The sequence below is a fragment of the Mus caroli genome, chromosome 8 (assembly GCF_900094665.2).
Source record: "Mus caroli chromosome 8, CAROLI_EIJ_v1.1, whole genome shotgun sequence".
In the NCBI taxonomy this organism is placed as follows: Eukaryota; Metazoa; Chordata; class Mammalia; order Rodentia; family Muridae; genus Mus; species Mus caroli.
This window is the reverse complement of record NC_034577.1, coordinates 6,830,755-6,858,417: the sequence shown is the minus strand read 5'-3', so window position 1 is coordinate 6,858,417 and position 27,663 is coordinate 6,830,755. Positions and strand designations below refer to the sequence as shown.

The 27,663-nt window shown below is 45.8% G+C and overlaps 1 protein-coding gene across 3 annotated transcripts in view; it reads right to left on the bottom strand.

Annotated features, from left to right (window-relative positions):
- The window catches only part of Myo16 (myosin XVI), a 479,021-nt gene that overhangs the window by 208,779 nt on the left and 242,579 nt on the right, over positions 1-27,663 (bottom strand). For all 3 annotated transcript variants that reach the window (XM_021170663.2, XM_029481007.1, XM_029481008.1), the window contains exons 13-16: positions 26,616-26,743; positions 24,748-24,853; positions 20,011-20,128; positions 11,373-11,520 (exon numbers count right to left, since the gene is read on the bottom strand). In XM_021170663.2, coding sequence (XP_021026322.1) covers positions 11,373-11,520; positions 20,011-20,128; positions 24,748-24,853; positions 26,616-26,743 — 500 coding nt within the window. The remainder of the gene's footprint in view (positions 1-11,372; positions 11,521-20,010; positions 20,129-24,747; positions 24,854-26,615; positions 26,744-27,663) is intronic.

Genomic DNA, 27,663 nt, shown 5'->3' with positions numbered 1-27,663 from the left:
CTGGGACTAAAGGTGTGTGTTACCACGCCTGGCTGTAAGGGATCTTCTTATTCAACTTCTATCTTGAGGTTCTGTTTCAAGTGGCCATGTTGTGGAAGAGCTATCACTGCCCTTGCTAAGGACTGAGGTCCTGAACCTCAGTGCTCTGTAATCATCTGCCTGTGGTACCCAGACAGACAGCAGGCATACTCCTCTGAGGTAGATCCTGATGGCTAGGTCAACATCTGCCTTAGAGAAGTCAAGGTGACAGGTGGCCCTCTCCTGTCTCTAGGTATTCAAACGTAAGTGGCATGCTAGGGATTCTAAGCTGAGGGTTGACATAAAGATTGTTTGGAGGACTGACCAACAAATGGAGAACTTGCAGGTCCCCAGTCAAGAACTTTGAATCATCATGTGTCCTGGCTTCCTAACTGTTGCTGTGATCAAAATGTCCCAACCTAAAGCAACTTAGGGGAGAAAGTATCAGCTTCCAACCCCACATTGCTATCCATCATTGGGGGGAAACAAAGGCAGGAACGTGAAGCAGTTAGTTGCATCTCACACACAGCCTTGAGCAGAGAGAAATAAATGCACACATGAGTGTTTGTGCATGGCTCACACTCTACATCTATACAGTCCATGATCCCCTGCCTAGGGAATGGTGCCACCCAGAGTGATCTGGGTCTTCCAGCATCAATGAACACAATCACAATAATGCCTCCCAAGTAGGCCTGCAGGGCAACCTAATCTAATTTCCCACAGAGACTTTCTTCCTAGATGATTCTAAATTATGGCAAGGTAATAAGGAAGGCCAACCACCTCACCATGCCTCACCCTAAGATACAGGTTACAGAGCAACCTCTTTGAACAACTAGTGGGAAAGGTACCAAGCAACCACAAGAAGTACTCGTGACTTCACATAAGATGTCAGGCCACAGGCCATACAAGAAGCATGTTTAAGACTCCTGTGGAAATGAAATGGATTGGGGATAGGAGAAGAGGAACAAGAAACAGTATTTGCAGGGGGTGGGGAACAGATTTTAAAAAGAGCAAACCAAAACTCTCTGAAGTGGAAACTAAGTCATGGAAACGAATATTCGGAACATGAATTAAGCATGTACACAGAAGGGATGAGACATGGGTGCTATGGAAAGTACCCAGACGGGAGTGTGGTTGAGACCGAGGTGAAAACATCAAAGATAATCTGAGGAAGGCGAGAACGCAAAATGTGACATTGTCTTGAAGATGCTGGTGATGAGGGAGAGGGAGAAAGAGGCAGAGAGAAGTCCAAGACCCCTTATCTTTCAGATCTGAATAAACAAAGTTCATTTAACATGTGAATCAGCTGCCTCAAATGGCTTCAGCTTTAAAACGTCTAGATCCTGTGGAGAGGGAGAGGGAGAGGGAGAGGGAGAGGGAGAGGGAGAGGGAGAGGGAGAGGGAGAGGGAGAGGGAGAGGGAGAGGGAGAGGGAGAGGGAGAGGGAGAGGGAGAGGGAGAGGGAGAGGGAGAGGGAGAGGGAGAGGGAGAGGGAGAGGGAGAGGGAGAGGGAGAGGGAGAGGGAGAGGGAGAGGGAGAGGGAGAGGGAGAGGGAGAGGGAGAGGGAGAGGGAGAGGGAGAGGGAGAGGGAGAGGGAGAGGGAGAGGGAGAGGGAGAGGGAGAGGGAGAGGGAGAGGGAGAGGGAGAGGGAGAGGGAGAGGGAGAGGGAGAGGGAGAGGGAGAGGGAGAGGGAGAGGGAGAGGGAGAGGGAGAGGGAGAGGGAGGGAAGAAGGGAGGGAGGGAGGAGAGACTGGGCTGGCCAGGGACAGCCTTGAAGACAGACAGAAGGGAATGCTGATGGAGTACTTATAGATTAAAATACCTGAAGCAGTGAGTTTCAGTTTTCTTATTTTGGCAACTTTGAAACTGAAGCCCAAGGTTGCACAGTTTATAAGAGAGGGTGATGCCAAGCTGCTCAGCCTACAGAGATGAGCAGGCTGCTCTGCAGAGGGAGTCCTGACTGCCCATAAGAGCTGTCACAGTGCAGGCTTTGTCCTTCAGTATGGAAAGAACCCTCGCAGGAGGAGGCCATGTAGGTCTAGAAAGCACTACTCCCCACAGACAGCTTTAGGAACCGCCATGCCTGCTACTCTGTGGCAATGTGAGCCTCAGAACAAGGCTTCCTTTCCATCCATAACCCCAGCCTCAGCCAGGATCTTTGATGCTATGCTTGGTATCTACAGAAGTATAAAAAACAAGTATATAAATCAAGCCTTGTATAATAAGTCATATAGAAAATTATCATCAAATGTCTCCTTGGTATGCATCTCATTTTATCATTTATTAAAATGGAAAGGAAATATGCATTGTAATGTGATAGCTTATTTATTTTTATATAAGCCCACCACAGTTCCGCAGGCCCCTCAGTACATCTTGAGAGTGGTACCCCTCAAGTCCAATTGAAACAAACACCTACCCTATCCAAGTGAATTTCTTGTTTATAACAACACAGAGATTACCGTTTACATTAAAATATATCCCAAATTGGTGGTGGGGGATGCACAGGTTTGTTACAGCCTTCGAGACTCTGTGAGCTTTCCTATGACCCAGAAAGCTCAACAACAACAACAACAACAACAACAACAAAACAACCATCTCAACCATGTAAACACTGGACAAATGAGATGTGATACCTGTGTAGCAGCGTGTATACTTATGGCTCCAAAGCCCAGAGCAACCTGCTAGCTGCAGAAGATCTTTAAGAGAGTAATACGTGTAAAATACAAATACGCGTACACACACACACACACACACACTCCCTGATGCGGGTAACAGAAGCCACAGTGAGGTGCAATCCTGTCAGAGAAAAAGCAGAGACAGCAGGATGCCCCCCTGGATTAGAAGATTCTGCGACGACTGCCAGCCAGGAGGGAAAGCATACAGCATAGGCTGTGGGCAAGGCACCTTGGCCAAGAAACCTGGCCTATCTGGAGAGATGAGAGAAGGAAGGCTTGCCGAGGTGGGGGGGGGGAGCGGAAGCCTGCAGGGAGTGTGGGTTTAGGGACTTCTCCTCCGCCAGCCTCACTGTAGGCTAGTGCTGCACAGCCGTGGAGAGCCCAGGGCCTTGGGCTATCTGCCTACTGCCGACACCTCCACAGAGTTCTTTTTCTAGCAGCTGCACTGTCAGCCACTGCAGTCTCCTTGTCTCCCGTGTCCTGGCCACCCTGCTTCTTGGGTGGGGCATTCCCAGCAGAGCACTAAGGCTGACAGACACAGTGCGGGCCCTCACCAACACCACTGCAGCATCAGCTCCAGTGCGGTGTGAGTGGTCCCCCTGCCAAGTGCTGACCCCTACTGTGTCTGCCGTGCTGGATGGTGCACACACATCTAGGGTTGAAGCTGCCATCAGTCAGCAGATGGGGGAGAGCGGATCCCTTAGCATGACAGGCCTGACCATCTTCATTGTTCGTGAAAACCATCCTCCATTCCTTTCCCAACAATTTCTCCCCTAGTCCCCCATCTTCCCTTCCAATTTCAGGGGCTCTGTTTATTTAAAGCCCACTGTGCTCACTGCGATGGGTTAAATGAGATGTCCCTGTAGTCGTGGGAACGTGAATACTTGGTCCCCAGTGTGTGGTGCTGGCTTCTCCCTTTCCCTCTCCCTCTCTCTTTCTTCCTCTCCTTCCCTTCCCTTCCCCCTCCCCCTCCCCTTTTCCTCTCCCTCCTCTTCCCCTCCTCCCGCCCCCCTTTTTCTTGCTTTGCTTGCAGTTTAAGATATGAACCCTCAGTTTCCTGCTCCGGATGCTATGCTCGCCATGTTGCTGTGCTAGCATGCCAGATGGTGGTAAACTCATATCCCGCTGCATCCATAAGCCCAAATAAACCCTCCTACAAGACGCTTTAGCAGTGGTGCTTTATCACAGCAATCTAAGAGTGGTGCTTGTGTGGGCACGGGTGTGGCACCTTCCACTGGTTGCATCCCTGAACAAAACTGAGCCTCCCTTCCCCCACAGCCATCAGCTGCTAACAGCTCCCCAGCAAGGGGCGGGGCTTCATGACCCACCCCCTTCTCTATGCTGGGGTTTGGTCTGGCTTGATCCTTCGCAGGTCAGTGCATGCTGTCATAGCTACTTGGTGGCCCTATGTCATTGAGGCACTGAACTGGGATACAGGCGGGACAGAAGTATGTTCCAGACCTGGCTGGATGCAGCTGGAACAGAGGTGTGCTGAGCCTTGTGTCAACTCCATGCTGAACATCAGGAAGGTTGTGTTTTTGTTTTTGTTTTGTCTTTTAATTTCAGTACCCTAGTAACTTCCAAGGTCTGATCTTAAAGAATGTATCTTTAGCCTTACGTGCAGACGTGCAAACACATAACCTGATCCCAGGACTCTGTAAAAACCGAGCTGGTGACCCCCACATGCTTGATATGAGCCTGAGGGAGTTCCCTAAAACACACAGAATGAGTGTAGCAAGTCCCCTCGTCCCCTCCCCAGCCCTTCCAGGCCCTGCTGACAAACTCTTTCTCATTGCGACTAAAGGACTCCCACTTAAGGAAATGTTTTCTCTATCTCCTGGCTGACACAGAAACACGGTATATTTTACATCCCTCAGATGGTGTTCTGGCCTAGGATATGCGAGCGGACATTCTTACGGGAGTTTTAATTTCTGTTTTTACTTTTGTTGTTGTTAGCTTGTGATGTGTAGCATTAATCACATGGCCCAGTGAGAATGGAAGAAGGACCAGCAGCAGGCCTGGAGAGACTTGCTGAGAGCTCCTACCCAGGCCCCTGGGCCCCTGAGGCTCCAGTGCCTTTCCACATTCAGGTTGATCCATCATCAAAAGATAGTGGGAGCAGGGGCTATCTCTGGCAGCATCATTTGCCTCTGGACCTCTTTGCTATAACAGGACTGCCTTGTCTTGTCACCATAGAAGAAAATGCATCTAGTCTTACTGCAACTTGCTATGCTAAGGCTGGCTAATAGCCATGGGAAGCCTCCTTTTTATTGAGGAGAAAGGGCAAAGGGACGGATGGGGGGTTGTAGTCAGCGGGAGGAACTAGGAGGAGAGGAGGAAAGGGAAGGCGTGATTGGCGTGAAAAGTAAATAACTCAAACAATAACAGAAAAAGATAATGGACTTCAGTAACTCTGATATGTCACTCATCAACTTGACCGGGTCATTCAAAGTCCTGACTCTTGATTCAATCCAGGAAAGACCCTGGGCCTGACCCTGGACGAGGCCATAGTCGGGCAGCCACACAGAAGAGTGGAGGGACAATCCTGGAATCCAATGCTTCTGTGGACCTGAAAAACCTAACCCTTCCTTGTAATCTCTTCATAAGTGTGTGATCTCCGTGTTCTCTGTAGGATGCTAATAGGCAAAAGCTTCCTCAGGAGCAGTGACGGGTGGCAGGGGAGGGGCAGGCACACACTTGGCACTGAGTGGGAGCCAAGAGATCCCCATCACCCACATACACTGAGCGGTCTGCCCAGCCCACGGAGGAGCGAAGTATTTCTGATCCCTCTCCCTAGGAGACCTGGTCTCCTCTCAACTGCACTCGACGACTGAGCATGCAGGCTTTGAGCAGGGCAAAACACATATGTGCCATTGAATATTCATGAACTGTGTTTATTGTTGCATATTCATGGGCTATAGGCAGTCCCTCGCGCTGAAGAGATTATTCTCTAAATGTAGCCGGCATCAGAAGCTCTGGCTCTGTTGGGACACAGGTGGGTTCAGCTGACAGCTCTGTCAGAACACAAGTTTTGGCAGTGTGTTACCCAGCTAGGACAAAGGAAAGAGGTTATCTTCAGCTGGGTCCCATGACACTGTGTCCTCCAGGAGACCGAGACTGTGATCCTGACTGTCACTGTCATTAGATTTGGGGTCAACTAAGAGGCAAGCTTTTGGACCAGTTTCTGAGTGCCTTTCTAAGAAAGATTAAGGTGTCAGGGCTCTCCCCCAGAGTAAGCAGCACTTCCCAGTGGTAGCCCAGACAGGATGTCAGGACGGAGGCACAGTGCTGCCTGCCTGCTTTTGCTCCTTGCTGGTGAGGGCATCCACCCTGTGGCTTTAGTGGCTGCTATCATCCTTTACTGACTTTAGAACCAAAGTTCTCCACTCATCCAAAGCGGACCAAGAATGAGTGGCTCTCCCCAAAGTCCACCCTGCCTTCTAAGCCGCACTGGGTGGCTGAGGCAGGTCGAGCCTCACAGGTTGAGAAGTTGCTTCTCAAGTAGCGCCATCATCAGAACACAGTGTGAGCCATCTATGAATCTCCCTTTGTAATGCATTTTACCAGTTCTGGTCATTTAGAGAACCCTATCTAACATGAAGTCTTGGCAGTCCAGAGAACACATGGAGACTTCAAGAGAGGTTACCATGTGTTAAACCCTAGATACGTGAGAAGGGGGCTGGGCCCCTACTAGGGCTCAAAGGAACTCAGACTAATACAAAAAGGGGTATGGGAGGCCCCACTCCATACTCAGAGGGAGGCACTTCTGGCAGGGCAGTGTGGGTGCCCAGTGCAGTGGCAAAGGGTCCCACTTAGCGAGTGGCCACTGTGGCGACTGGGCAGATGGGACTAGTCACTAGTATGACACTTTATCCATATAACAAGATCTGAAAGAACACACACACACACGTTATACAAACACACAAGTACATATGCATACATGCACATATACACACATATGCACATATACACATACCAGAGAAACAAAGAAGCACACGTGCATATATATATATATATATATTTGCATACACACATACATACACATATGCACATACACACATGCACACATGAAAACACCTGCACACACACATACACACACACACATATACTTATAAATGAACACATATAGTCACACATAGACACACATAACATACATATATACTCTCACACAACACAGTCACACATTAAAAACATACATACACACACAAGCTGTGAACATGACCCTGTGAAATCTCAGTGGGACCACCCAGTAGCCCTGCCCTTGCCCTTTTCCATTACCCAAATCTAAAACTCCCATCTACCTATCCAGTCACAGTGACCAGATGAGCAAACCGAAGTCCACTCAATGGTCTCTATCTATGCCCATCTCACATCCCATAATTTACAGACAGGAAAATAGATCTATACTTATAATAAGTAAGTAGGGTTTGGGAGGATGGGGACAGAAGGCGGCAGGAGCTTTCTGTTCAGAGGTGAGGTGTATCTTACTAGAGCCCCCCCCCCAGCCAGTGCTCTGCGGGGTCCTGGAGGTGGTAGGTGTCTGGAACACAGTGAGAAAGCCGGACCCTACCCTGCTCAGACCTGCGCACCGTGATGCTACAGCAGACCCTGCTTTACTGTTAAAGCAAAGCTCATTCTGAAATCCACATTTTAAAAAAGCAAAAGTAGTGTTTTCATCCCTGGTAGACCTGGGGCAACATCTTCTAATCAAAAAACAATTTAGTCCTGAATAAAATCTCATGAGTCTTCTTTGACAGACGCATAATGGTCCAAACTGCCGGGGTCTCATCTCAGCTTAGAACATCGATGATGAGCAAGGTTGGGCCAGGTCTGAGCTTCACCACTACATAAGTCATAAATAAACGTCTGGTTCTCAGAGCGTTTTGGGTTTGGGAATAATGAGTAAGTCATTAAGGCCAGATCCCCACGTCTCCAAACTCACAAGCTAATGCACGCCAAGCCTGGATTAGTGTTGAGCTGTGCTCTGACCTAAGAATGACTTTCTCTTTCCATGACCGAAGTGCACGAGCCCACGAGGAGTCGGCAGGCTGATCCTTCTCACTTAGTAACGTGTGACCTTCAGCACAACTTCCCGCCACTGAAGCCACCACCAGTCAGGCAGTGGAGGGGCCTGGAGGGCGGTCAACCATCCTCGCCCTCAGAGACTGGGGCTTGGTCTTTGTGGCCATGCATATAACATGGTTTGATAAAAATCAAACAATACAGTGTCTCCCCTACCCCACAACAGCTTGCTCTTATCAAATGCTCTGTTCTAAGCATGTTCATTGTTTACTCTATTTTTATGTAGAAGTGCTTCAAGTAACCATGATAAAATTACAAGGATGCACACTCCCACCCTAGATCATGTGACCTTTAACCTTTCCCAATCAAATGTGATTTCCCCCCACTAGAAATCTCATGAAAAATTCCATTTATGCTAAAATGTATGTCTAACCCTCTTGTGTAATCCTTCTGACCCCTAGCTTATTGTGTGAATTCACCCTTAAATTTGAACAGTGTTTAACTGTCCAAAGCGTGGCAAGGGGAGGGGAATTAAGAAGTGGTTAAGCACACTGTTGAGATGAGATGGGTTCACTACCGACTTGAATACTGTTGCAGATTCTAACCCAAACCACCAAGGATGGGACAGCCAGGCATGTTCACATCAGCTTGGCACGCGCCAGCTGGCTGACCCGGCTGGTCGCTGCAGCCCCTGGTCAGCTCATCCACACCATGGTGACATCAAAGGTGACTCTCTACAGTTACTGAGAGTCAACAGAGCCCTGTAGGAAGCCATCCTCGAAGCACCCAGTGTCAACAACAAAGCAAGAGATGCCTCCATGCATAAAGAGTTCATGTGTTTAAAGCTCATGCAGAAATCTCACTGATTTAAGACATGGTCACATGATCCATGCAAAGGCACTGGTTCAAAAGTCCTGTATAGGGCTGCCTATTGATGCTGAGGGTGGAGTGACTCACAAAGCCTTGCAATACCACCTCAAAAATATTATTCAAGCAAAACGCTACACACTATATCTTGTCTGGAAACTTCTTCTTGAATAAAATTGCATAAGTCTTCCTAGACAGATGCCCAACACTTCAAACTGCCATCTCGGCTTAGAACACGGGGCAAGCGTGGGCCAGGTCTGGGTTTTCACCACTCCGGAAGTCATAAGACTTATAAACACAGGTTTACAAGACCCCTCTGCAGTTTTCACACACAGGTCTTATAAACCATCAGATTTTCCCTTGCTTAAAACTGTGTGCCTGAACAAATGCTGGTATGTCATGGAGTCATGGAGAGTCACCTTTAAATGACCCTGAAGTTTTTCTTTACCTTGAAAAAAAAAAAAAACAGTCTGAAATGTCTTCAGATTCACCCCAGCCCTGCAGTTAACCACTCAGCAGTTAGAGAACACACTTTCCTGGGAGTTAATTGCTCAGCTCTCCTGTGACAGGTGCTTGCAGCCATCGCAAGTTCAAAGCATGGTGAGGTGACTCAGCTCTCTCTCTCAGAGCAGGTGAGAAGCAGGTCACCTGCTCGCAGTCAAATGACTGCTTTCCAGCACAGTTCGAAGCCTGACCTCTGCTGAAGAACATTAGGGTGCCGTCCCACAATCCTCTCCATCATCAGTCAGCCAGGACGGGGATTAAGAGTCTCTTCTTCGGGTTTAAAAGCCTAAGTTTTCTAGAGGCTAAACCCAGCAGGGAGATCATTTAAAGTGAGCTGAAGACCAGCAATGACGGCATACGGTGCTTTCATTAAATGTCGATTTGCAGGAATATAAATTATATTTATCTCCCATATGTAACACGGTGTGCACAAAAAAATGAAATGTTATTTACGTAAGAAATATGGGGCAAGGAAAAGAAAAACACAGGAAAAAAAAAGTGTAAGCAAAAAGAATGAAAGTTTGGTTTGGCATTGGTTGGCTGGTCTGTTTTGTGTCCCTTTGAGGTGTGGGGAGAGCGCCCTCTTGTGGGATTCTCAGGACATGCATTCTGCCTAGTCACAGCTTGACACAGGCTAGAGGTGCTTTGGTAAATGCTGTTTTCATGGACTGGAGGGATGGCTGCCCACCCCTGCCCTGAGCAAGCTCTGCAGTTAGGCAGCGAGCCTTCCTGTGCTGTAAGCAGAGATGTGTGTATAGGTGGACTTTAGTACTGATGTTGGGTCTATCTGTATCTGTGTGGGACTTAGAATACCTTATAGCATGCACATAGCTGAAGTTAAAGATGCATCTGCTGCACGGATTCTAAAACCACAGGCAGAGACAGTGTTTGTCCTTTAGAATAACATTCACAGAAGGCATACTAAGTGCAAGGGCCTTGCAGTCCCTGGACTGCTCCTCTTAGTGCTTCACGTAGAGAACGAGCTGTTGTGTGTGAGACAGGCTGCAGGCTGTGGTGGTTTGCACACTGGTAAGACACAGCCTACTTCATCAACATCATACTTGGCTAGTGTGTGTGTGTGGAGGGGGCAAGCAGAGGAGAAAGGCATTGTGTAAATTCAGATGAGGTTTGTTTAAGACAGGGATCAGCAGGTTTGTGCAGAATATGGGGTAAGCAGATACATCCTGCAGCACACAGGGGCTCCTGCCCTCATGTGAATAGCACCCACTAGCTATTCATAATGCATGCTAATAAGACACTTGCTTTGTTGCAGGGCACTGAACTCTTTGTGGCTCCTGACTGTCCTGCTGGGGCTCCTCACAGACACACCACAGGTTCATGGCTTTGTATCAGTTTAGGGCCCTGCAACATCTCTTCCAAGAGAGACAGCATCTGATGTAGCCTGTGCATGAAGTTACCATTATGCTTCCTACCCCACACTCTGATCACATGCGATGGCCCCTTGCTGTATCTTAACACCACACTTTCCATCGAAGCCCTGGGACAGCTCTAAGTTGTCCAGGATGCTGCCCCCAAGTGCATGTGAGGACTCGATAGGTCTCTGTATGTCAGGAGCCATCTGAGGTATCCCTCTCTCATCTCAGAGTCATCAGCTACGACCCGGCTCCCTGACCTGGTTTATTTATCATGGAATCACGCTGATGACCACACACTCGTTTATCACAGGCTTCCCCAGAGGAATACAACAGACTAAGCCAGAGAATTTAGCATAGTGAAATAGAGATGAGTTGGAGATCCCACGTCCCAGCAGCCTCTGTTCTGGGTAGCATTCACTCCTTATAACTTCTAATTCTCATCCAAACACAAATCTGGTACAGTACTATGTGGGGTTCTGGCTGGCTTCTGGTAGGAGAGAGTATGTAGAACCAGTGTTCCTTAGGAGACCATCTTTGTGACTTCACGTGTCACCAACGACTGCATTTCCCCAAAGCTTTGACCTTCCATGAAGAACAACCCCCCTTGATTTAGCACTGAGAGTCCTCTCTTTCTTGTGTAAACCCAGTGACTACTAGCTACCCGCACCATGGCCGACACATTACAAGATGACAGCAGATCAGACAGTGTTTCTCAAACAGCATCCCCATGCTTACAGAACGCTAGGATTTTGTCTTCCCATCTGATGCACAGTAAGATAGCTCAGCATATTAATCGGTAGCTCAGCCCTGACAGTGGCCAAGAGCCTTCCTTGGGCATATGAAGACAATCTGAAGCCAAGAATGTGCTTGAAAATGTTCAGGAAACTGTTAGAAAACCTTTGACCACTCACCGGTGTGCACAGAAGTTATTAAGGTGAAGTCCACATTTTTCTTCCGAAGATAACCCGTCCATCAACCAGGAGAAAATCAGAAAGCTGCCCTGGCCGGGAGGCTGAGCCACAACCCTGGACTTCTCCAGCATGTAAGTGGAAATTCTGGCTGGTTAGGAAAAGAGACAGGATTCTGTTAAATGGCATTGTTAATTCAATTTCCATAAATTTACATGTTAATTAATTATAAACCATGACAACAAAGCTCCTTTTCCAGCACAGACATTCAAAAAAAAAAAAAATAGGAAGAGACTTTATTTTCTACATTAGTTTAGGCCCTTCAGAGACACTCAGCCCAAGGCATAGGGAGTTCAGAGCCCTGACCCCTGCTGCCATAGCCTATATGGTTCCTGGAAGCAGCTTATATGATACTTGGTTAAGTCTGAGGGGCTAGTGCTGGTCTGTGCTCATCTGAAAAGTTCATGCTTTATGTAAGAGCTCACTCTTTGTCTAGCAATCCTATCCCTTTAGAGAGACTTATCACTGTGTGGAAGATCTACCCTTATTCTACAGCACAGGATTCCCTCTGTCTTAGTCACGGTTCTCTAGAGAAACAGAACTGAAAGAATGAACACACACACACACATTTATTACAATATATTTATTATACAAATATATTTAATACATATATTCATTAGGATGGCTTATAGGCTATGGCCCAGCTAGTCCAAAATTGTCTACCAATGGAAGGTTCAGGCAAGAATACAGTAGTTGTTCAGTTCATAAGACTGGACGTCTTATTTGGTGTTCCTGATATACCAGAATCCCAAAGAGGCAGGCTCTAATGCCAGCAAAGGAAAAAGACTTGCTAGCAAGAGCTAGGAGGGAGAGTATAAGCTCCCTTCTTCTGTGTCCTTTATATAGGCTGCCACAAAAAGTGTGGCCCAGATTAAAGATGGATCTTTCCACCTCAAAACATCCAGATTACAAGTGGGTCTTCTCACTTCAAATGATTTAATTAAGAAAAATCCTTTGCAGGTACATCCAGCCACTTGTGTTTTAGTTAATTCCAGATTAACTAAAGAATAGTAGATAATCAAGAATAGCTGTCGCGTCCTCAGTCTGCAGTGTGTGTGTGTGTGTGTGTGTGTGTGCATGTGTGTGCACATGTATGCATGTGTGTGTCAAGTGCTTGTGCATTTGTGTATTTGCATGCATGTGTATCTTGTGTGTGATGTATGCATATCTTCATGGTGATCTGACCAAGGAGAAATCTAAAGTTGAGATCTTAGCGTTTTCATTCATTTTTATTTTTAAACAAAAATGTTTGGTGATTTTTTTTCCTGCTAGATCTTAAGTGTGAAATAAGTTACCAGTCAGGAGAGTGTGCACTTGGCTCTGTGCAGGTGTGCCACAGGCCACCACCCTGGCCCTGTCCATGGTTTTCTGTGTCAGGTAAGAAGCAGCAGGTAAGAGGTAGAGGCTGAGAACCTGCTGGTTCTGGCCTTGGCCTGGGCTGATGCACACACTCTTCTCCCAGCAGAGACTCCAGCTTCAGCTGAAGCACTGATCATACGCCAAGTCACGAGTGACTGGAAAACCCTCATCTAAATTCCTAAGCAGGGTAATTATTAATCATGCTAGTTAGCACATCTCCAGCAGTGAATTAAATTGCTTGGGATTAACGGGTTCTGATGAGCAAGATTGAAAGAAAATAGCATTTTGAAAGAGCATCTACATGCAGAATCAAACACAGGCAGAGCAGAGTCCAAGCTGAGGAGAGGCTGCAGTGTCTGAAGTGAGCTATAAGTTCAAGGAGGCAGAAGGGCTCTGGATGTGAGACGTTCCAGCACTTACTGCAGCCAGGCCTGCCAGAAAGTGCTCCCCTCAACTGCCAGCCTGCCTCAACATGCATGCTTTGAAACAGTTTTTACATTGGAAACGGTCTTGACCATAAATGCGGGTGTCACCCTTCACAGTTGTCTCTAGACATGTACATATGAATATATTTCTCCATGAACACATGCTGTTTGCTTGTAGCTGTCTTAGTTGGAGTTTTATTGCTGTGAAGAGACACCATGACCAAGGCAACTCTTATAAGGAAAACATTTAATTGGGACTGGTTTACAGGTTCAGAGGTTCAGTCCATTATCATCATGGTGAGAAGCATGGTGGTATCCAGTCAGGAACATGGCAGCACTCAGGCAGACATGGTGCTGGAGAAGGAGCTGAGAGTTCTACCTCTTGATCCAAAGGCTGACAGGACAGACTTTTTCACACTGGCCAGATTTGAGCATATAGGAGACCTCAAAGCCCCGCCTCCACAGTGATGCACTTCCTCTATCAAGGCCACACCTCCTCAAATAAGGCCACACTTCCTGATAGTGCTACTTCCCATGGGTCAAACACATTTAAACCACCACAGTACCCAATATTACCAGCAAGTACAGTATTTCACAGAGACAGGTCAATTTTTGTTCATTATTAAGGGGAGTAGAAGAAGTGAGTTACTCTCCTTCAGGCTACAGGTTAGGACCTCCTCCAAGCCTCATCTCCTCCCACCTAGCAGACTCCACCCATGCCTATCTTCTTACTTCACAGCCTAGGCTCACTCGCGCTGAGGTGAGCAGTCATCTACCCACGAGCCATCATGGATGGGGATGTGAGGGGAGGAGCTCTTCTGGGAACAACCCCAGGCCTTGTGCTGCTGAGCCTGGTGTGGCTGCTGTGTTCACCTTCAGTGTCTTTTTGTCCATCTTTAGTAGGAGGAAGAGAACGCAGACCATCTCAGGATCCCTCTGGAGTTCCGGAAGGTACCATTAAATATGACGTCTCAGACTGTCTTCTCAGTGCTGGTGGACGCCTTTGTACTTTAAGCCCATTTCTTTATCTCCAAAGCCAAAGGGAACCTAGTTCTGTACTCTGACCAGAAGCAGATCTGGCAAGGTCTGGGGTGGGGCTAGGGTCAGGGCCCTGAAGGAATCTGGTTCCTGGGAACTTGGCTTTTCCACCTGAAGAAACCATAGTGGTCAGTTTTGAAGCTCTCCGTGCTATCTGTGACACATTTGGGATATCCTGTGCTTCTTTTGTGCAACATTCAATTGTATGATGGATTTCTGTTCACTCTGTCCCATATTTTCCCCTTCAAAACTGTATAGTAAGATGTGATGATTCTTTTTTTTTTTTTTTTTTTTTTGGTTTTGGTTTTGGTTTTTTTGAGACAGGGTTTCTCTGTATAGCCCTGGCTGTCCTGGAATTCACTCTGTAGANTTTTGGTTTTGGTTTTTTTGAGACAGGGTTTCTCTGTATAGCCCTGGCTGTCCTGGAATTCACTCTGTAGACCAGGCTGGCCTCAAACTCAGAAATCTGCCTGTCTCTGCCTCCCAAGTGCTGGGATTAAAGGCATGTACCACCACTGCCCGGTTGATGCTGTGATTCTTAATAAACTAGTTTGGTATTAGATAATAAGATATAGCTTATGCAAGACCTCTCTCCAAAAGGGAATTCCAAACCATCCAGGTTGTTGCCAAGAAAACTATAGTTTTCTCTCTACCTGATGCCAAGAGAGGGAAAGGTGCTGCAACTGAAAACAACACCCTCAAACTCACTGAACGTGGGGAGGTGGGGCTGGTGCCTACGAAGAGCTCTCTCTTTTCAGCGAAGAGAACAGGAAGGTACACTGCATGCTATCCAAAGAGAAACGTGACACCAACCCAGCCACAGACTCTTTGATTCCCAATGGTGTACTGCCTGCAGGTTATAATAATGCAATGGTAGCACAAAGCTCGTGAAAGGAACCAACCAATGTCTGATTTAACCTGAGGCCTACTTCATGAGATGGAGCCAATACTCAACACCACTTGGTGGCCAAGCACATGACACTTAATAGCTCGGGATCTAGGAAGTAGGTCATAGCAATAAAATGACTGCAAATGGCATTGGGCTCTGCTCATCGATCAGTGTCCCTCCCCTCACATCCTTCCCCTCTGCAGAAGAGGAGGCAGAAAGAGTGTAAGGACCAGAGGGGATGAAGGCCACCAAGAAACCAGGCCTTCTAAATCAACTGAACAAAGCTCATATGAACTCACAGAGACGGAGGCAGTGTGCACAGGGCCTGCCCAGGTCTGCACCAGCTCCTCTCTGTATGTATAGCTCCCAGTGTAGTGTGTATGGGGCTCCTGAGCATGGGAACAAGGGGCACTGACATTGGTGCTTGCCTCTTTGTCTTTTCCAATTCCAATGTGTTATTCCTATTTTACGTATTATATTATTATATCCATTGTATCATATTATGTTTCTTAGAAGCCTTTTTTTTTCCTAACAAGAGATAGAAAGTGAGTGGACCTGGATGTGGGGGAAGTGGAAGGGAAGTGGGAGGAGTAGAGGGAGGGGACTATAAGCAGGATGTATTATGTGATGGGGAAATACATTTTCAATGAAAGGAAACATTTGCATGTGCTCTCCGGTGACTGACAATCTCATAATTTTGTTCACCACTTAAAAGAAGAGCTGTAACTCGGGCACTGGGGACAGGCATTGTTTCATCTTACAGGTGTACTTGTATGGCGGTCTACAAACCTCTGCTTTCTTGGACAAGAGAGGGGAACGTCAAGGTGAAGACAGTGGGCAAATACAGGCTGCTTTCTGACTCCGTGGAACCTTCTCTGGCAAATCTTTCCTTATGTTTACGCACTGGCTCCCTGTGCACTTACCTGTGAGGTGAAGTCCCTCAATCCTGAAGGGTGATGCTTTCTACACTGGGGAACCAGGAAGGACAGCTTTGTTAAATGGGTAATTAGCTGGGGAAAACATGAAGGTGGGAGCCAGACCCATAAGTTATTTGTTAATAAAATTTATGCAAATTCTTTAAAAAAATCAGTTTATAACTGCTGGTTCATAAAACTAGGCCTGATGCTTTTTTATGTTGCAATTTGTGATTACATTCTGGCAAAAATAATTGGTGTTAAATTATTTAAAAATCACTAATAACAACCTCTAGAGAAAGCATCTATCAGCCTTAACATTATTATGGTAATTCTCCGTGACCAATACAATGGTAATCACTGCTTTGTACTTAAGCAAATATAGTCTACCACAAAGCACAAACACATCATGTCATCTTCATTTACTTGACCTGATTTGAATATAATAGTCTTACTGCAATTTCATTAGCTATTGTAATGAACATTTACAATTCAGCTGCTTTCATAGCAGCTCAGCTTGAGTGAATGAGCTCTCTTGGTCGTTTAAATTAATGCATCTTTCCTTTTTATAAAGGATGTGCATGTGAGTGCGTGTGTGTGTGTGTACAGTGTGCTTGTGATATGTGTATGTGCACCTATGTATGTGGTGTATGTGAATGGTGTGTGTGTGTGTGTATACATGTGTGTGGTATGTCTGTGTGAACCTGTATGTGTAGTATATATAAATGGTATGTATCTGTGTGTGTGTGTACTTGTGTGTGATATGTGTATATGAACCTGTGTGTGTAGTATATGTGAATAGCGTGTGTGTGTGTGTTGTATGTGAATAGTGTGTGTATGGTATATGTGAATGATGTATGTGTGTATGTGAATGCTATGTGTGTGGTGAATATTAATAGTGTATGTGTGTGTGGTATGTGGTGTGTATGTATGTGGCATGTATAGTGTGTATGTGTGGTATGTGTGTAGTGTGTATTGTATATGGTATATGTATGTGCACCTATGTGTGTGTGGTATGTATGATGTGTGTGTGGTGTGTGTGTGCGTGTGTGTGGTATGTGTAGTGTTAGTGCACATCCTGGTGCACTCTCTAACATCCATGTGAAAGCCAGCAGTTGTCATTAGGCACCCTCTTCTGTGACTTCCATCTTAGTGTTTGTGACACTATTTCTCACAGGAGCTCACTGACTGGGTTGCACTGGCTGGGCAATGAGTCTGCCGGGCTGCCTGTCTCTGCCAACCCAAAGCTAGGATTACAGACATGTACCCCACACCTGCTTTTGCCTAAGCTCTGGGAATCCAGATGCAAGTCCTCACCTTGTGAGGCAGACACTTTAGAAGTCCTCTCCCCGCTCCATCCTTTCACTAGAGAGAGCCTTGGTCCAGAAGCAGAACATTGTAGCACAGCTTCCCAAACATCCGAGGTTACTTTTCCTTGCTGTGGAAGTATTTGTTCTTCAACTAAAACAATGTTCATGCCCTGTGGTAGGCTGAATTGTGCCCACAAAGGATGCTCAAAGCCCTCACCTCAGGACCTGAGCATGGGCTTTACTTAGAAACAGTATCTATACAGAGCATTCATGTTCCGCTGAGGCCAGACTGGAGGAGTAATGTGGTATATGCAGCACCTTTCGAGGAAGACGCAGCAAAGGCATGTGCCAGTGAAGGCAGTGCTAGTGTATATGCCAAATACAGAAGTGTGTGGTGAGCTCAGAAGGGGGTCTAGGCCTGGGAGATGACAAGAGTACAGGTCTGCAGGTACCGAGACTTTGAGACTTCAGGAGGTAAGTCAGTCCATGCCTGCAGGCTTCAAGCTGCCTGCTCATATGTTTGCCTTGTATGGCAGTTTCTTCAGAATGGATACCTTCCGTCCAGAAGGGAGGGTGGGTCCATGGGATCCAGGACGTAAACAAATGTGTCTTGTCTGAGAATGCTGAAACTTAAGATGCCAAGGGCTCCTCCCCAGCTTTAAAGAAATGGTGAGCCACTTTTGGAGGCAAGCCTGACCAGAGGCACAGAGAGGAAGTTCTCGGGTCAATGGAGCTGCTGCAAGTGGTACTGGCATGCAGGGTTGCAGTTTTGGAGTGATCACTCAGGTTAGGGTGAGTGACTCAGCTGTCAGGTGACTCAGATACTTTTGAGTCCTTCCTGTTCCTCCTAAGTAGCCACTTACCCATCGTCCTGTTAGTGACGCCAGGAAAAAAATCATGACTCCCCAAGCTAGACTTAATTGTTGCTGCGGATTCTCTTTCTGGGGGTGAGTAGCTTTCTGTCTGTGTGTCTGTGTGTCTGTGCCTGTGTGTCTGTGTTGCCTCTGTGTGTGTGTATTGGGTCCCTCCAGGAAAAGTCCCACACAACACTTTGTTACAGCAGGTATCAGACCCTGACACTCTGGAGCATTCCCAGGCTTCTTGCCCACTTCATTTATGCATGCTCACGTTAACAGGGACTCAAGGCTGCCGTCTCCTTCACTGGACCTCAGAATGTCAGACTAGCAGTGGCCAGAGGTCTCATCTCCAGACTTAGAGTCTTCTTGGCACAGTAAGCATCTTTATAGCAACCTTGCCTTAGAGTTCTGACTGCGCACAACTGCTTGTAAGGCTCTGTTCTCCACCCCCTCAACATATCTGAGCATATCACTGTCATGACGAGAAAGCTCCCAGCATCCCCAAGCCTCTATGATGGATGTTCCTGGGATTAACTGATTGGCATGGACTGTATCTTTACACGGCACAGCACACTTTTGTTCTCAAGTCCTGTCCATATGGTAAAATGGATAAGTCCATCACAGTCTTCACTTGAGTCTCGTCTGCCCAGTATCCGCGTCACCCTGCCTATTCTTCAAAGAGGATGCACTCAAACTTGAGTTTCATGATGAATTGTCTCAGAGTATATGATTATCGCTTTCCGTTTACAAAGAGCAGAGGTGAGCTCTGAGGCAGATGCAGGGTCTCTCCTTGGCAGTGCGCGAATTAGGTTTGTGATATCCAGGCTCTCAGCATCAGCATCAGGATGGGGGAAAGGCTGCATTAGGCTTAGTAGGAGCTATGCTCTCAAACATCAGTGAGTATGAGGCTCCCCACATAATGTCCTGCCACACAGTGGAGCAAGCAGGTGGCCAGTGAGTGACCTGGGACGCAACACTGCTCACAGACTGTCAGTTCAACCTGACCACAGGCCTCACCTGGGTCTGCACAGCCATGTGGCAAAGGACAAAGTCACAACCTTTCCTGTCTGGTCTCTGGGAATTTCTCACCTAGGAATCTTAGACTATGCCCAGAACCTACTACTGGTCAGTAAAATCTTGAATTGTAAATGAGTTTCCAGAAAAAAAAATACACAGCTAATATTTAAAGCAAATAAGAAACCGATTCTGTTTCAGTTTAGTTTGGTGGTTGCTTTAGAGTTTAGATTGGTTGTAATTCAATCATTTAAAAAAAAATCAGATTTGATTTAAACAGATCTCACTGAGCGCCGTGTGAAGGAACTGCACGTGACTATGATTTGTTTGAGGGTTTACATTTTTGTGGGAGGACTATTCCTGTCAGGTGTTTGTTTGTTTGTCTTTTTTTTGGTTTTTGATAAGTCCTTCTTTCTGTGTTGTGTGCTTTATACAGCACGCCTCCTAGGGAGGCTCACCTTGCACTTGAGAATGTTTTTGATTCCCAGTGAAGTCTGAACTTGAAACCTGACGCCTCAGGATGCAGAAGGCAGCCCAGGCTCCTCTGGGCATACCTGGTCATCGTTATTATAAGACAGTTCTAGGATACGAATAAGAGGTTTATAAATCCATAAGTGGCGGCTAGTGAATTCTCTTCCGGCGATGGCCTGTCATTGGCTTCTCTCTGCTGTGTGCTGACTTGGGGTTCTCTAGACAGTGAACGAAAGCTGCACGGCCCCCATGGCCTCTGTCTCTCTAGGAGCAGGCGCCCTCTGCTGGCTACATGCAAACTCACCTCCAGTTACGTGTTTTCTCCTCTGACAGAACTGCAGTTCCCAGTACTGTATGAGGCAACTGGATACATTGTTGAGTGTGGTCTTGGCATGTCCGAAGGCCTCCACGATGTATATGGCCTGCAGTAGGAGAGAGAATTTGATTGGACTGCCCCTTAAAGTGAATAAAAACAGAGAACCATAGCAGCCTTGCTGCTGGGACTATGCTGCTGCTTGGTGAAGGCTCTGTGCTCTCCACATAATGCAGGCTGAAGTGCAGGCTGTCCTCACCTCAGGTAGAAACTACAAGTGCACACAAGACTGTAACCACTATTAATGTCACATACTTTACCTGCCTGCACGGAAATGGAGGCCAGTATTCTACACACGCACACACACACAGACACACACACACATGCACATATGCATACACGTACACACACACGCGTGCGCGCACACACACACACGTGCACACACACTCACACCCATACACATCACACACACACACTGCAGGGGGAGGGGCTGATGGTATATGTGCACATGTGTGGGGATGACCTTGGGTAACCTAATTTGTCATTCTCCACGTTCCTCCCTTGCAACAGGGTCTTTCCCTGACTTGACAGCCAGGAAGCTTAATGACTGTCTCTACCCCCACAGTCCAGGAGTTACAAGCTCACAGATGATGTTCCTGGCTTTTCACATGGGTGCTGGAGTCTGACCTCAGCCCTTTCTACACTCTTACCAATTGGGCCCCAGCCCCAGCTCCTTCATAGTTGTTTTGTTTTGTTTTGTTTTGTTTTGTTTTGTTTTTTAAAGAAGAATTAGAAATGACAGAAACCCGAGTCCTTCCTAATCCCTGGGCATGCGTATACATGCTTCAACATTCAGGTTTGCTAACCTCTTTTCTGGCTGCACTGTGGCCCATTGCAACCCACCCTCTCTTGCAGAAACAGAACTAAACAACTAATTAAGCCACTGTCACGACCCTTCCCCCCCCCGCCCCCCCCCCCACTGCCCTGTGCTTTGTTTCAAAGGTTGAGATCCCATGGTTCTAAAACTCTAGTGTGAAGCCCGTCTGTTGGACCCGGGATATGACATATTCTCTAAGCAAGTTTCTTCAAATATTGAGCATGAATTAAAATCCAGTTCTTGTCCATCAACTGACTGTGACCTTAGCAAGGATCATGACTGAACAAGTCTTCAACTGTATGTAAACCCGGCAAGTCCTTTCTCCTTTAAGACTCTACAAATACATAAAACCCAGCTTTTGCCAGCCACCTGACGGCAAAAGGCCACTCTCCTGATTCAATGGGTCCTCATCTTACACCCTTTAATTTATGACATTATTTTTGAGATAATCATTATTCATTTTAAGCAAATGTATTGAGTCTATCTATTTCTTGTTTTTTTTTTAAATAAAAACTTGGCATTTGTTATATCTGGGCACTTATTAATTTGAGAAGCGTTCTGCATGATTGACTATTATAAAGCGACACTTTGATCTCAATCACAAATCAAAAATGCTAAACATAATGAAATGTGTTTAACCATCTGGTATGGAAGCTTAAGTTTCTGAAGAGGCATTAAATCTTTACAAAAATCTATTATTTGGGCCTGAAAATTAATACAACCCAAAGCAAATTGATAGCAGGTGGGACACAATTGCCAGTTCATTTGTGATCAATATAATTTATGTTTTCTTAATTACATTGAATAGGTAGCTATGCATATGTTAAAATTAACAATGTAACCCCTTCTCACTGCATGAGCATACAGCAAAATAATTATTTTTAAAAGTCGTAAAATAGGATGATTTAAAAAATATTTTAGATTTGATGCATTTTTGTATTGTATTTGACAATAAAGTGGTGGTTTATTATTTTATAAGGAAGATTATCATGGATAATGGGTGATGTGTGCCCAGACAGCTGCCTCCCCATCTCAGGTGAGCAAGTGACACACTCTAAAGGTAGAGCAAGCTCCTTCAACTCCCAGCCTCACTCTGCTGTACTCTGACACAGGATGACTTTTGGGTGCTTGCTGTGTCTTGCGTTTAAAGCACTTGGCTTTGTCCCGACACAGAGCAGACATGTGCATGACCAATAATACTCTCTTCCCATTAGTGACTGACTGTAGACACACATCTACTGTGCTTACTATGTGCCTACGCGCATCCTAACATGGGGTACATGTGTAAATACGTGTGTACGTGTGACGGTTTTCAACCTTGAGTATCAGAGTGTCAACTTTCTCATCAAGGAAGTAGAATCAACTCTCAGGACTATAGACTCCTAGCTGGGATTTGAACCAAGGCAGTCTGGCTGCAGAGTCACACACTTAATCCTAGCTTCATAATAACCTTGTCCAATTTGTCTTGAATAGAAATAAAGACATGTGACACTAAAGCCATTTAAGAACTGTAAACTCTTAAGACCTTTTCAGTGCACACTTCTGCGTTCTTCCAGATGGCAGTTCCAAGCTTGAAACTGCCAGCTATTTTCTTCTTTATTAGCTAGTCAGCCAATAGGTGGCGCTAAATAACTGTATTAGGAGAAATGCTGAGACAAGCTAAAACTGGTATATGACCTGAAACAAGATTATAAGAAGAGCACATAGCCATAAAAATTTAAATGAAAATATATAGAAAAAAATACCTATTTGAGCCCTCAATGTTTACTGATTAAAATTTTATTGAACTGATTTTTCCCCACTTATACTGTGTGGTATAAGTTTTAATAGTTAAAGTGACTATGTGTTGTGAAAGTAGCTAATTATATTGTATTTCCTAGAAATAAAGGTCTGGGGGCTCCTTAATGAATATCTACACACCCATTAATCAAACTTAGCCTGTCATTCCCCTCCCCAAAGGGACTTCTCAATAAAGGCTTATTTAAATCACTGGAACAGAATTGAGTGAGTCTGAAACTCATTTGGAATGGAATGGACAAGAAGTCCCAGGCAATTTCTTTCAAAAAAGGTGGTTTTCTGCTTCAATAAGTCCAATGACACAGAAAAGACCCACTCCTGATCATGAAGATTCAGATAAAGGGGTTAGAGACAAAGTAGTGTTGGGGGCTTAGCTGCTCGAAGACCTAGAGGAGGAGCTCTGGACTCCACCTGCCCCTGAGTACACAGAGCACAGCAAACACCCTGAGAGACCTCTCACAGGACAGGGATGCCCCGCGAGACTGCCCTCGCTCAGGTCCCACGCTCCTTAGCATCTTTCAGACCCAGCCATGTCTTTGTCTTCATTCCTTCCTCATGGTTCATGTGATCACCATGCCCCAGAAGGATGAACAGAGAGGCCATGGACCTCTCAGACACCCCCGTTAATCTTGTGGGGGTGGCTGCATGTGGCTTGGACAAGGCTGTTGCTGTGCCAATTGCCGGAGGTTCCTTCATCACTTTCTGTGTGACAGTCACTGGAGATGCCCTCTGCCCCAATCGTTCTTGCTTTTATCTCTCCAGCTTCCTTTCACGTGTATAATCTTTGCTAACTGAACAAGACCTCCACTGCTTCTATCTCACAACAGTCTGCTTAAGATGCCACCAGCCTTCCCCTAGTGAGGTTTGTTTGTGCAGCTCTCTGTGTGTCTGCCAGTGAAAGGCCCCCCACTGAGGGTTCACGATCAACCTCAGGACACCTCACCTGTCTTCACCTGAGAACTTCCTTTCAATTAAGCTGGCTCTCGATCTCAACCTCACTGCTAAATAGCCCTGTGCACGAAGGATGCTCTATCTACTGATTCGATTCTGCTAGCCAAATCTTTATCTCATGAAGAATCTAGTAGCCTCCACCTCTCAAGTCCATTGAATTATACAGATGTCCTGTACTGTTACACAGATTTACAAATCACTTCACAAATTCATTTGATTCTTGCGTAAAGCCCCGTTGATTCCTCAGGATGCTTTGCTGAATCTGCACTGGGCTTCATGGACTTAGACAACGATGTTTGTGTGGATGGTATCTAATGTAGGGAATCCATGGTTGAGATGGGGTTTAAACATGTCATGAAGAATGAAGAAAACATACAAGGAATCGCTTGAAATCTACATGGAGCCAGGGTTTTTTGATCCCTCAGTGCCAGCAGACTTGAGAGAGTTACACCCAACCAACTCAACAGGAGTTGGAAAGTAGTCACTTAAACTAAATATCAAAGCCAACTTATATAAAGTGATCAGACTGCATTTGAGAAATTACAGAGCCTGTTCTCTTGCCAATGATCATTTTAATAGATGATTATCTTAGCTAGTGATTTAGAGGGGAGACTATTGTTCCCTGTCATTTCAATTAAGTCAATAGATTCTGCTATTTCCATTAGTTAACTGGCATTTATCTTATAACCATGTTGATTTATTCATGTTTTCATTTGGGAGTATCAGCCACTGGTATGTTAGCATATTTGAGTAGAGGCTTGCCAGTCTTCCCAAGTTGACTCCAACTGCTACATTAGAGCTGTGGAGTGAACCGATGTGTTGCTGAAGAGGGTGCAAGCTTAATGAATAGCTGTAGATTAAAATCATCCATCTTTACCGTGGCCACTTCTTTTAAAAGCATTGCAGGTTTATTGTTTGCTCTCAGGATTGCCCCAGTGTTGCTTTTCAGAAAATCCCCAGCAGAAGTATCAGCCCTAGGCATTCTGTGCAAACACACAGAGGGCTTTTCTTTTTATCTCCAACCTTTGACCATGGTGATGCATCCCTGTATTTGCAAGTGACGTTGCTCTTGGCCCAATCCATGCACTCCCATATCGACTTACATGCCTGAGTCTGGAGTCAAACATGGTACAGCTGGAGCTGGCCCTGCTGGTCAGGTGCTTCATGATCTGCTTGCTGGCCTGGGTCTTCCCTGACCCTCGTTCTCCACTGAGAGAAAATGGGGGAGAACACAAATTCACTGGATTAGAAAAGGGAGAAAAAGAACCAGAGATGATTCTGAGACTCACGGATGGTGGGAGGCATAATGCTGCCAGGGAATTCATGGGACAGCTCTACTGTCAATTGGATAGGTTTCTCCTAAATACCAAGCCAGCAGGTGTCCTGTCTTGTCAGTAGGTGTCGGATGTCAGAACTCCCGAGGACTGCCTGGCACTTGTCTTCCTATGGCTGAAGGGTGAGCCATGTTCTAATTAATTAATTAAAGTGCATTTTCGAGTAAAACGTTGAAATGTTAATAACTGAACTCTCAACTTGATGAACGATCTCTTCTTAGCTCCATCGACCTGATTCATAGAAGCTCCTGGGACAAAAACAAGTTACTAACTTTAAGGTATGACATTAAAATGAAGTTTGTAAAGCAAACTAAACATAATGTCTTATCTGGTGCTAATTTATAGAATATCTATTCTGGAGATATTCAACTTGCCCCTCTTTTATTGACAATACATTTTCCCCCTCACATGCTAGATCCTGATTACAGTTTCCCTTCCTTCTGTTCCTCCCAGGTCCTCCCCACCTCCAGTGTCATCCAGATCCACTCCTTTCTGTCTCCCATTAGGAAAAGAAAAGGCTTCTAAAGGGTAATAATAAAACAAAATAAGAAAAAATTAAAAAAAAAAACCTAACACATTGGAATTGGACAAGACAAACAACAGAAGGAAAAGATCGCAAGAGAAGGCACAAGAATCAGAGACCCACTCATTTACACACTCAGAACTCTCATAAAAACACCACACTGGAAGCCGTCATGCATATATGGTGGACCTGACGCAGACCCATGCAGACCCTGTGTCTGCTGCCTCAGTCTCTGTGAGTTCATATGAGCATTGATCATGTTCATTTAGATGGCTTTATTTTCTTTGAGCTCTTCATCCCCTCTGACTCTTACACTCTTTCTGCCTCCCTTTCGTCATGGTTTCCTGAGCCCTGAGGGTATATTCAGCACCTGATGACTATAGTATGGGTCACTCTCTGGCTACACTTCTTTTGTGGCACACAAGAAACAGTCAATGAGTGCACATAACTTCAGCTGAGCTTTTGGGGCCTTGAAGGCGAAGGTAAAGGAGGCTGAAGTCTTCTCCCTTATCATCGATGTCACACGGACACCATGCCATGGTGCATGCATAGCTTTAAAAGCAGGGCTGGAGTGACTAAGTCACCCCTACTTGTTTCAAGTCAGACTCAGTCTTGGTTTGTCTTGATTATGAGAGCTTGGAAGACTTGTTTAACTTAAAGAAGAAATGAGGTTTCCCCTCCAAAAGTATATGACATTATTAGGCTTAAAAATCTGCCCTAATAGGAAATGGGAGCAGAGGTGAACAGGAGAGGCAGGCTGAAGCAAGCCAGCCTTGTGAGTAAGAAAATCTGTGACTTGGAAGCATGTGGGGACCACACGTAGAGCAGCAGCTTAGGCCCCATAGTGTAGCAAGCTTTTCTTTCTCCATGTTTTTTCCCTTAGATTTGAAAGCAGAGTCTCTGTGTTGCTGTTTTAAATCTTCAATGTGAAGTGCACAGAAGGCTGTTGGTTGCCATGGACTCTGCTACACTGAGGAACTTCTCAGCGAAATCTGCCTGTCCCCTTCTAACAAGACAAATGTGTTTATTGGGAAGATACACTGCAAACATGTTGAGTGAGGAAGGGGAACATGCCCGAGTCCTAGGATCTGCCCAAGGTGACAGGCTGGCTCACCTGAGGATGATGTTCTGTGGCTTTCGCTCCTGGAACAGTCTGTGGAAGGCTCTCTCTGCGCAGGAGAAGAGGTGGGGTGGCAGTGAGGGGCTGCGCTGGCCGGTGGGGCTCAGATACATCTGGGACACCTGTGGACAGCAGACCAAAGATGGAAGACTCATCTGCTCTGTCCCTCACATGAAGAGGAACTCTTGAAACTGAAACATGTTGCTGGGTCTACAGTAAGCCAGGGCAGGGGTTGGTGGCGGAGCATCTAGAGAGAACCTGGACAACCACCCTCCCCTCAGCCCAATTCCAGGAGGCCTGGTGACAACATGGAGGTTTAGATTTTATCCTCAAGTTTTGGTCCACAATCCTTAAGGTATTCCAATGGCTTAAAGAACAGTACTTCACAAGTTTCCAGTCTGATAAATATCTATGAAGTAACCTTAAACTGTGGCATTTCACTTTACATTACAAGTTCCCCGATGTTTGGCATCAACATCCTAAAATCATCCTTGTGAGCATCATAAGAGTTTATTTACAGACTTCTCAGAGATTCAGAAATGTAATTAATTTCGGTGACCTGGTCACCTATGGCTGCCACTGGTACTCACTGCTAGTATTTGTAGTGCCCTGGTTTCTGGGAAATTTTGTTTTCTTTTTACTAATAGGAACCAAGTAAAATCTAGGTAATGTGATCACTTCCAAGTGATGAAGGAATGCCAAGCACCTCACAGGGTAGCACAAAAGAACAGAGCCCCTGTACTAACTGCATCACTTTAATACCATTCATGCTGGCTCCCAAGTCTCTGTGATATTTTCAAAGGTGTCACCGAGGTTTAGAAATGAGTTGATTATCAGTACACATTTACCAGGCATAATGCATATGCTGCAAATATACAGCTAGAAAAGACACTATAGAAATATGACTCAACAACAAAAGCAGACATAGTGCCAAGCTTTTCTTTAGCACCCATCCATATCCATCCATGATCTAAACACCAGTCAATATTCACCCATGAACTAAATACCAGTCAATTTCTATCTATGAACTAAATACCCATCC